Source organism: Arachis hypogaea, chromosome 16, assembly GCF_003086295.3.
Source record: "Arachis hypogaea cultivar Tifrunner chromosome 16, arahy.Tifrunner.gnm2.J5K5, whole genome shotgun sequence".
Taxonomy (NCBI): domain Eukaryota; kingdom Viridiplantae; phylum Streptophyta; class Magnoliopsida; order Fabales; family Fabaceae; genus Arachis; species Arachis hypogaea.
Genome location: NC_092051.1, coordinates 28,397,491 through 28,409,344, shown reverse-complemented (window position 1 = coordinate 28,409,344; position 11,854 = coordinate 28,397,491). Strand labels below are relative to the sequence as shown.

The 11,854-nt window shown below is 30.9% G+C and overlaps 1 protein-coding gene across 1 annotated transcript; it reads right to left on the bottom strand.

Moving 5' to 3' along the window:
• Window positions 1-319: 319 nt before the first annotated feature.
• Window positions 320-2,708, bottom strand: LOC112758775 (plasmodesmata-located protein 1). The gene is made up of 2 exons (XM_025807522.3): window positions 1,706-2,708; window positions 320-1,007 (listed from the first exon to the last, which is right to left on the bottom strand). Exons 1-2 carry the CDS (start codon window positions 2,499-2,501, stop codon window positions 868-870), a joined length of 936 nt encoding a protein of 311 aa, XP_025663307.1. The 5' UTR covers window positions 2,502-2,708; the 3' UTR covers window positions 320-867.
• Between the last annotated feature and the right edge of the window lie 9,146 nt (window positions 2,709-11,854).

Below are 11,854 nucleotides of genomic sequence, written 5' to 3'. Positions count from 1 at the left end.
AATATTAGCTGTTGACTTAACATTAGAATCATTTTATCAAAGGAAACATATATTTAAAACTTATTTTGTTAAAGAAACGATTAAGATCCGTTTTATCAAAACTAAAATATTTAGAATGTGAAAATGACTATTTAATTAATTTTTTTTGTAGAGTTTATTTATTAAATTGTAAAATTCAATTGAAGATCCAAATCCACAAATTTTATAGTCACCAAAAAAAAATCCGTAAATTTTATATATAAATTAAGAATCTTACTAGAAAATCAATAGAATATTTGTATAATATATATAATGAACTATTTATTTGACTCAATATGAGTTAAAAAATGAACATCCAAAATAAAATACTACTAATTTCTCAAACACAATACATTCATACTATCCAGAATAACCCTTCGAATACTGGGAATAATAAACATTTGATATCCTACTGAATCGAACATCCCTATACCCCATTGTACACATTGCACAAATACTCTATTAGTTTTTTATACTTCCTCGTAAATTAATCCTAGAGCTTGATAAAGTTGCTCATCCCTTGATAAAGTTGCTCTTCCCGTAGCTAAATTTTGAACATATCCCATCCATCCATCATACACCGCCCAATAAACATTTTGTCCCACGCTACTTTATTACTTTGTCCCTTCACACTAATGCATGCAGATTCACATTAACCAATCTCGATTAAATTATGAACAATAAAACAAATCACTGTAAGAATAAGTGAGAATACCAATTCCTTTTTGGAAACCCCTTTGATCAGAGAACTATACACAGATACAAGGTATATTCACCTAAGTAAAAAGACGATGATGATGTCAGAGATTAAAATAACTAGATCTAATATAAGGTATATATATACCCAAATCAGTAGCCCCCACGCTTTCCACTCTTTTTCTTTAAGGCAGATTTGAGGAATAATAAGCAAACAATTAAGAATCCCAATGCTGCCAACCCTCCCACTGCAAGAGCCACTGTTCTTTCTGTGTGTTGGTGCCTCCCGGTCCCTAACACAAAAATATAATCTTCTATTAACAACTCAATAAACACAACTCAACCATGGTTATAATGTTATATTATTGTTATTATTAACCCTAAAAAAGAAATAATAATCATAATTTATATGACCTTACTATGTTAACTCTAAAGTCTAAACTAATAATAATCATCATCATCATCATCTGTAGTCGACTATGCTAGAAAAAATAATAAAAATTAATAATCCTTCAACAAAAATTTTATACATAACAAATTTTGAGATACTGTTACTGATCGATTTTTAATTTTTTAATGATAAATATTAAAATTCTGCCATTAGAATAATAATTTTTAAATAAAATAATTAAATAATCAAACATATAATAATAGAATAATTAATTTTTACTTTTTTAGAGTAGCATAATAAAAAAATTTATAAAAGTTATAATAGCGGGGAAACAAACAAATTTCAATTAAAAAATAAGGGAAAAAACATTAAAACGGAATGAATTTATAGTGAGTGTACCTACCCAGATGAAACCAATATCTTCCCCAACCCCACTCCTCAAACACTCCAACGGCTTTTGGCCCAAACATTTAAAATCAATGACACAAGCAACGTAAATTAATTATATACCACTACTTCAAAATTCACACGATCAACATAGCATTGATAGAACTCAATCGATCATAATCATAACAACACTATTATTAATTAGTTAATCACCTGGCGAAGAAGAAGAAGAAGAAATGGTGCCAGGAACTCCATTAGGGTAAAAACTATAACTAAGATAACAACCCTGCAAATAAACCTGAGCAGAAATAGAGTCACCACACTGAACCTTAACCTGTTCCTCAGCACTCGCAATACAATCACCACAATCGTCATTTCCCATATTACCCTCGCACTGACCCAACACATAAAGAGACTCGTAACTCCCGGTGTAGAACAAATTACCATTATTACCCTTCACACCATTCTCCACCATCTGAAACGCCGAGTCTCTCTTCCCTTCAAACCCAACCACATCACCACCGTTCTTCATTTTCTTTGAACCGCAAACCTTGTAAAGAAGCTGCGTCTTCGGCACCTCCTTGAACCCGACAACCTCGTACCTCAGGTAACACCCGCTCAGCTGGATCCTCGCCGCCGCCACGTCACCGCCGCAGAGTTTTCCGAGCATGTTTGGGATCTTGCTCACGCAGTCGTAGCAGTCGGAGTTTGTTAGGTCGCCTCTGCATTGGTAGGCTCCGGCGACGGCAGAGTTTCCGCCGTCGCCGGAGGTCGTGGCGGCGAAGTTCTTCTGCGAGGACTGTGTGACGAGTGCGTTCAGGAGAGTTTTCAGGTTCTGAGAGGCGGCGCCGGATGGGTCTTGAAGCTTTTGATCGGCGCAGCCTTTGTAGATTAAGGTTGTGGTGTCTGAAGAGGAGCTTTGTGTCGGAATTTGAAGGAGGAGGAGGAGAATTGGAAGTGAGAGGAAGAAGAGAAAGGTGGAGTTTTGATGGTTTTTGAGGGCACCCATTTGAGGGATTGAAAGAGAGATTGGGAAATTTTCTACATGGAGGGAAGGAGGTTCTAGAGAGTAACGGTGTTTTGCTCTTGATTGGTTAGAGAAGAAGAAATGTGGATTTTGATTTTCTTTTTTCTTTTTGAAGTTTCTTTGGTAAGAGTTTTAAGCTTTTTTTTTTTATTCATTTCAATTTTAAGGTTTTGCTTTTGGTGCTCCTTTTTATTATTTTTTATGACTTTAATTTTAATATAGTAAAAATAAAAAATAATTATAAATAACTAGCCAATAAACGGGATCTTGGCAATGAGTAATAATTCAACTGACATAGTCTTTCCATATTCAATTAAGAGGTTGCGGGTTCGAGTCTCCTATTGTTGGTAAAAAAAAACGGGATCTTTATTTTAATAAATAAATAAATTATAATAATTATTGAAATAAATAATTTAAAAAATATTTACTAAAATAAATATTTTTTTCTTATCTCATTTACAAAATTTGCATGTAGGGGCGCGATACATGTATATTTCGTTTTACATGTACTTTTTAAAAAAATATATTTTTTTAAAAATAATAAAAAATATTAATAATATTAATAATCCAAATTTTTACCATGAAATTAGTACATAAAAAGATTGATAGGAGATATTAAAATGGATATGTTTGATTAATTAATACTAAGAAAGAGTACATAAAAAATTTTGGATTAAATTATGATCCAATTTAATTGATTTAAATTTAAAAAATAAAAATAATTTGAGAAGTTGATGGGGATAGTGGAAAGAGAATTGAAACGATATCTCTCTCACGTGAACAGTGGAGATCATAATTTAATCTAAAATTTTGTATGTACTCTTTTTTAGTATTAATTGATCAAACATATCCATTTTAATCTCTCCTACTAGTTTTTTTTATGTACTAATTACATGCTAAAAGTTTGGATTATTGATATTATTAATATTTTTTATTATTTTCAATTTTTTTTAAATACATGTATATCTTGTTTATACTGTAAATAAGATATATATGTGTCGCGTCCACCTCTCATAAACGAGATAAGAAAGAAGTATTTATTTTAATAAATATTTTTTAAATTATTTATTTCAATAATTATTATAATTAATATATTTATTAAAATAAAAAATCCGCCAATAAACTCGTATGTTTTAGACGAGCATTTAAATATTATATGTAGGATTTTTTAAAACAATTAAGATGATATTAGATAGTTAAAAAATACTAAAAGGTGAATATTTTTAATTAAATTAAAAAATTAATTGATATTAATTTAAATACAAAATAGATATAAGAAAAAGATATTATTAAACTTACATTTCTCATAATAAATATTTTTTTTACACTATTATTAAACACTCTTTTTGTTAGTAATAGTAATAGTACTATGGTGGATTTTTTTTTTTCTTTTTAAAGTACAAAGTTATGATCCCATTGAAAGTTGAAAGTTGAAACATCTAAAAAAAAGCATAAAGGTTGAAAGTATAAGGTCGCCAGCAATGCTTGGTGCAACATTGTGAAAAAAATAAAATATTAATTTTTTGTATTTTATAATACTATTATTTTTAATCTATAAATATTTTAATTTTTTTAAAAATAACAGGACAAAATAAAAAAAAAAAGCTACAAATATATCATTCTAAAACAAATAACAGTCATCTTATTTAGTAAGAAAGACAAACAAAATATACTAATAAGTAAAGAGTTAAAAATATAACAACCAAAAGATAAATAATTATTATCACATCAAGCTAAACCATTAGTATATTTATTTGTCTTTCTAAACTTATTTTAGATACCAACATTACAAACTTAGATCTATCATTTCGAATTGTTAGGAACTTAAAATTATGACTTTAAGGTTGCTTTTGTTTACACGAGATAAGGATACAGAGACACAAAATTATGTTTGACAGAGGAGATATGAATAAAAATAATATATTCAAAGACATTAAATTAATATATTTTGTGTCCATCCTGACAGAAAAGACACTGAAATACTAATAACACAATTTATTTTTCATTTTTTCTTTCATTATTCTTGTTAATATTTTATAATTATATTTTTTATTATTATATTTCATCTCAAATTTTTTGAATGAAAAAATGAGAATAAATTGAATTTTCATAATTTATTATAGTTTATCACCAAACAGAATATAAGAACACAAAATTTTGTGTCTCTGTCCATTGGTAGCGTTTGTTTTTGGAGACAGGATTAAAATGTGTTTGGAAGCAGAGACATGGACACAAAACACATTGTCTTTGAGACAGTTTTTTATATTTTTGTGTCCACTCTTTTACGAAGGACAATGATGGATACGGGATTTGGAAGAGTGGACACGGACTTTTTTATAAAGTTTTCCTTTTTGTCCATAGATATTTTTTATTATTTTACTATTATCCCTTTTTATTTTTTCTATAATTAGTCTTGAAATTTTTGAAAAATAAATATTATTAAAGATAAAATTGATCTTTTAAAATGCTAAAAAATAATTTATAAGTTGTAATTAATTTTATATAATTTAAAAAAAAATCAGTTTTTAGATAAAAAAAATTAATTTTCTAAATAAAAATAGATTTTTATGTGCAAAAATTATTTTTTTCATGTAAAAACGGATTCTTTTTTAAAACTGATTTTTTATTTAAAATTAATTTGACTTATTAACCTAAACAAAATTTTTTATTAATCAAACTCATCTATTTTTTATTAATCTTAACCATATGTATTCCTACATATTAATAATAAATTTAAAAATAAAATAAATATATTTATAATTTTTATTTTAATATAAATATTATTATATATTTTTTTATTAAAATTTTTGGTCTCTCAAATATTTTTTCAAGTTTCGTCTGTACTCTACGTATTCTCATTCTCTGTTAAATTAGTTTGTACTTGACGTAGAAAATTTAGAATCAATGGTTATTTTAGTCATTTCATATAATATTTTAATCTTGTCCATGTGTATCCAAACATAATACTGGACATTACATTAGTGTCTTGTACATCGTATCCAAACATAATACACAAACAATAATTTTTAGGTAGCGTTTGTTTTGAGGTACTGAGACAGAGACTGAGAGACTGAGATTCAGTATTGTGTTTGTTAGTTCAGAGACTGATACTAAAATTTCTGTCTCTGTCTCTAAAATTTCAGTATTTCAGTACCTCCAAAAAGTAGGGACACAAGGGACTAAAATTTTTAGAGATGGAGACTGAAACTTTAATAATATTTTATACCTAAAATACTTTCATTTCAATTAATTAATTCCAATTTTACCCTTTGTACAAATTAAATTAGAGTTTCATTCTTGTTTCAATTCCTGTCTCCCATTTTGTACCAAACAAAATACTGAGATTTATTTCAATCCCTGTCTCTTAGTCTCTGTCTCTCAGTCTCAGTCTTTTCGTCTCTGTCTCTCCACCTGTCTTCATTCTATTGTCTCTGTCTCAGTGTCATCTTCTGTAAACGCAGCCTAGTGTCTTGTCCTGTCATGTTCTCAGTGTCTTGTCCTATCCTGTTCTCAGAAACAAACGCAGCCTAGTAGCCTAAAAGTTTACATAATCAGAATTATACAATTAAATAGCTATATAGAATTAAGAGTAAATAATTATTTTAAAAAATAAATAATTAAATTAGTCTATAAAAAAATTAATTATTTTTTAAACTAATTTTTAAAAAGTTTTAATCAAAATTATTTTTTAAATATTTTAAGTTAGTTATTTTAATTTTTTCATCAGTTCTATTAAAAATTTATTGATGTGACACGTTAAGTGACACTCAACACAGACCTAATAGTTATAATTGATGGCTAACATAATAAGTTTATGAAATTAGATCAAACCAATTTTAAAGTTAATATAAGTACAATTAACTTAAGAGTAGTAAATGTCAATAAACTGTATAAGTAGTAAATCGAATCACTATGTATATGTTGTATAGTACTAAATTCAATCAGATTAATTCAATTTACTAGCTGATCAAGCTAAATCGAAACAACCTAATTCGATTTACATTGTATTGAATTTCATTCATTCATAAATTAAAGCTATCTATTTTGATTTGTCTTTATTCCTACTAATTCGAATCATATTTATTCTATTTAATACTAGAGAAACTAAATTAATTTAATCAATTTAATTTACATATATTTGTGCATAGAAATATACACGTAATATTTTTTTATTTGAGATTTTATAACATAATTTAAAATGTGGTCAATAATAAATCCATTGAACCACTTTAGAATCATTATAAGTTAATTAAAAATTTTAAAGTTCATTATAAAATTATCATTCATCAATGGTTTGCCTAAAAACTTTTGGCCCCCTCAAAAAAAAGTCTAGCTCTGTCTTGAGCTTTAGTACCATAAATAAACTTATTTCTAAAATACCATAATAAACAAATTGTTCTAGTAAAAAAGAGGGGACTATTTTGTAGTCATACTTTTGTTTCTTAGAAAAAAGTTGTATTTTCTAACAGGGATCATTAGCACGGTGGGGTCTTTGAATTTATTAATGATTAATTAAGCATAGGATTTTTTCTAAACTAAAATAAAAAAAATCTTTAATTTAAAAAAAAATTATTCTATCTTTAATTTTTAAATTTTTTTTTGTTTAGAAAAAGTTCATCTAAACCTTAATGAATTTTATATAATGAGTGAAGTTTGTTTAGTTTTTCGACAAATTTTATCACATTTGTCCAAATAAATACATATTATAAATAAAAAGGTGATACTTTTATAAATAAAAATATTATCTATTTTTATTAAATATTTATAATAATTTTTTTTTTAATTTTTTAGGTGTGTGATTGATCATTGGCATATACTATAAAATTTTTAAAACCATATTTTAACTATTAAAAAAATTAGTTAAGAGTGCAATTTAAAGAATTTTATAGTATATGCATGGTCAATAAGACATGTAGAAAATGAAGGAAAAAAAGGTGAACATAATAAAAGAATAAAAAATAGTTAAGAGTACGGTTTAAAAATTTTATAATATATACTAATAATCAATAATACATATAGAAAGTGAAAAAAATTATTATAGATATTCGATAGAGGTAGATGATATTTTTATTTATAAAAAATATCATTCTTTTATTTATAACCTGTGTTTAATCAGACGAGTGTGATAAAGTTAGGCGAACTTCATTCATTATATGAAGTTTGTCGGAAATTAGATGAATTTCTTTTAAACTAAAAAAAATTAAATTCTAAAGATTAAAAATAGAATAATTTGTTTTTTTTTAAATTAAAGATTTTTTTATTTTAATTTAAAAAAAATCCAAGCATAGGTTAAATTATTGGTGGCAGAATTACAAGAGGATTGAAAGTGGCTATAGCCTAAAAGAGACTGAGATAGTGAGATTGATACAAGCATGTGTTGCAAACTTGGACGTAAGGTAAAAGTCCATGAGATTCATTTTGACCCAAAAACCAAAAGACATTGTGGGAGTGGCATGTATGTATAAAGGTAACTTTGGAATGCATGTTAATTGTTAAACAAACGAATTCATTGACTAAAACCGAAAAAAAAAAAAAAAAAAAAAAGCGAAATCTCACAACAAATATGAAAGGTCACCAATATGAAATGGTACGAACTATTGAGGTGGACCGTGTGGAACCGTGGCAGCTGTTACAATTTTGAACGCATGGGACCCTCAGGCTCATGAATCATGAACGTTGGTATTGTTAACTTGTTTAACGTTACGGCCTTACGGGCTTATGGTATTGAGCATCAAAATAGCAGAAGAAATACAAAATCCGCTATTCAATTCAAAGCAAGCTGGAGCGTAGCTAGCGATATTTAATCTGTAGGACTGTAGATTTCCTAAAAATTATAATTTCCATAAAATATTTTTTTTTAAAGAAAATCAACTTCGTCTCTTTTTCAAAACTAATTTTGTCCAATAAAATAACTAAAATGACAATATATTTATAAGAATAAATGACCATTTGTACTCATGAGAGATGAAAACGCTGACATTTGTACCCATGAAAGCTCGAAACTAATCTTGTACTCATGATAGATGCTGTCCGTGTGACAAAAGTGCCCTGGCTTGGATCTGAACTTGGTTCGTGGGTTTCTGAACCTACGTGGCACTCCCACCCCCTCCAAAGCCATATCTGAGCCAACCATTCACCATCATCATCTTCATCTTCTTCACCATCATCCCTATCCATCACTGTCTCTTCCCAGCCACCATAACCTCCATCACCATCACCTCAGCACCGCCACAGCCACCTCCCTTCACCACAACCTCCGGCGATAACGACTTTAAATCGAATCAGCAGCAGTAGCGGCATTAGCCGCACCAACAGCTTCCCGCAACAACAATGCCATCGAACAACTTGCAAATGTATTGACATAACCCTAATGTAATAATGTCTCAAAATTCTCAATCAACCATGAAAATAGAACAGTAACAATGAGGGTTTTGGAACAAGGACAACTTACTAAAACTTGAAAAGAACAGAGGAATGGAGCGGCAGCAGTATTAGTTTCGTTTAAGCACAAACAACCCCACGACTACCACCACGGCAGCAGCGATTTCAACACACAAGAGAGGAATCAGAAACAAAGACAAGACTGAGCAACAAACAGAGACAGTGGTTTCGGCAACAGCAGCGGCGACTCCCGCTAGTGACGGCAACGAGCTCCCGTGATGATGACGGTGACTGGGTGTGGTGGTGGTGACAGGATCGGCTTTCCCTCTCTCTCTCATGTTCGCGCACTTTCTCTCCCTCTTCGAAGCTCGACAGTGATGCATAGTGAGGCGCGATGGCGGCCCTAGCTCGATGGTGGCTAGACAGTGGCGGAGCACGACGGCTCCTCTTCCCCCTTGCGGCGTCTCTGACTCGCGACGCGCACTCTCTCCCTCGACGTTGGCAATAGCGACAATGTCTCCCTCTTCTTGCGTGGTGGCTCGGCGTCTTGATGGCGGTGGTGGTGCGCGACGGTGGCTGGTGACGGCGCGATACCCTCCCTCTCTCGGATCTCTTCTCGTGCTCTCTCCTCACTCTCTGAATCTCTCGTTTCTCTGCTCTCTTCCTCCTTACTCTCTTATTTCCTCTGTTAGTGTGCATGTCATGTGTTTTTGTCGCCGGAGGTTGTGGTGAAGGGAGGTGGCTGTGGCGGTGCTGAGGTGATGGTGATGGAGGTTATGGTGGCTGGGAAGAGACAGTGATGGATGGGGATGATGGTGAAGAAGATGAAGATGATGATGGTGAATGGTTGGCTCATATATGGCTTTGGGGAGGGGGGGAGTGCCACGTAGGTTCGAAAACCCACGAACCAAGCTCAGATCCAAGCCAGGGCACTTTTGTCACACGGACAGCATCTATCATAGGTACAAGATTAGTTTCGAGCTTTCATGGGTACAAATGTCAGCGTTTTCATTTCTCATGGGTACAAATGGTCATTTATTCTTTGACTAGGGAATGACCCGTACAATATACAGAACCGGTAATACTAGAAAGATAAAAAATAGTCATAATTTATTTTATTTAATATTTATTAATTATTACGATAATTAATGAATATTAAATAAGATAAGTTATGACTGTTTTTGGCTAATTATTTTTTGTTACCAAATATTTTCGATACGCAAAATACTAAACCAAGATACATTCATTAGCTATTATAATTAGGTCGTACTAAAATTGCATTAATACATACACCATCATCTTTAATTTTTTCATTAAACATGTGCAAAACATAATTGAATATACCACTGACACATCAAATGAAATAAACCAACTAACTCTGTTAGAGAGACAATGAAAAATCTTGATAACGTATACAATGAGTTTTAAATTTGACCCAATGCAAGAAAAAAAAACTCAAATAGTTATTTTAAAAAATTAACCATTCCAATTCTAATTTACCAAAAAAATTTACCCAAACACCGTCTTTTCCCCCCAAACCGTCTGCTACCCCATCCTCATCAATCATCCTACTTCTCCGGCGTTAGAAGCTCTCTCACCGGCTATCAAACAACCATCCACGTAGTTATTAAAATAATCATCCGACTACCTAGTGAAATGACCATCCATCATTTGTTAATTGTATATACTTAAACTAAATCAAACAAAACAACCATCCAATTAAGAATTAAAATAACCATCTACATACATAGCGAATTGAACATCTAGCATCTAAATTCGTCCGTTAATATATATATCTTGAGATGTAAGGGGAGCAAAGTCTAAGAAAGCCAAGTTGGCTGGAAACCTTCGCAACACCATGAACCAAAATACTCGCCCTCTTGATATTTTCAATCCGATGCACCACATCCACCGGAGGCAACTCACCAAACTCCAAATCACTGTACACGTGGCACCATCCCCACCCGTTGTATGTCGCGGATGAAGACGCTGGGACGGTGAAACCCGCCGACTGCCAGGCGTTGCACGACCGTCGCGTTGGTGGGCTGCGCGACGAATGCAACGTAGACGAAGGGGTATCTTCATCAGACGTTCTCGAAAAGCTGGGTGGCGTCGGGTTGCGTTCTGGGCGGCGGACAGTGGTGATCTTCACGGCGTCAGTGCGGAGAGAGTGGAAGACACCGCCGGAGACGAAGAAACTGCAACACGTTCTTCGCACACGTAAAATGGAGGAATAAGTAACTTTCCCATAACCAAATTCTTTTTTTTAAAATTTAAAATTTGAAATTATTAGGAATTAATTAAATTAATTATAATTATAATTTTATTCCTATTGTACACATTGTACACTAAATTCATTGTCTTCCTATACTTTCTCTAAATCAAATGGTACTTAATCAACTTAAAAATAAAAACCACAAATTCCTTACAGCTAATATTAATGTATGAACATAAAGTTTTATAGACTTGGTATATATAACGTTAAAACTGTGTAATAGATTGATAAAAATATTTACATCACTTGCAAAAAAATAATAAATTATAACTAAACAAAAAAAAATTAACATATGCATCATATATGATGAAAAATTTTTTTGTACACAACATTTATAAGTTGAGTCATATCTTAGTGAATTATTGTTCTTCATTAAAACTCTCAGACTTTTTTTAGAATTAATCTTAGACAGGGTAACATATAATTGATTATGTGTGAACACAAGTTTGGGTAGATATAGACCCACGATGCTCAAAGTTTGACCTTATGATTTATTTATGGTCATTGCAAAAGATACTATCAAAGAAAATTGTCTACGCTGAAACCTGAATGATAGAGTTTTGTTGTTAGGTGCCATATTCATCCGTGGAATTAATACTACTTCACTATACTTGTCACATGTCAGTATTGCTTTCAATAATATGATTACCTAGTCTTCTAACCTGTAATCGAGTATCAT

Bases quoted from the DNA above. Each gene is read 5' to 3' on its own strand.
- LOC112758775 (XM_025807522.3), bottom strand. From the start codon at position 2,501: ATGGGTGCCCTCAAAAACCATCAAAACTCCACCTTTCTCTTCTTCCTC. The intron at 1,008-1,705 runs GTGATTAACTAA...TTTTTGTGTTAG, and splicing joins TTCTTCTTCTTCTTCGCCAG to GGACCGGGAGGCACCAACAC.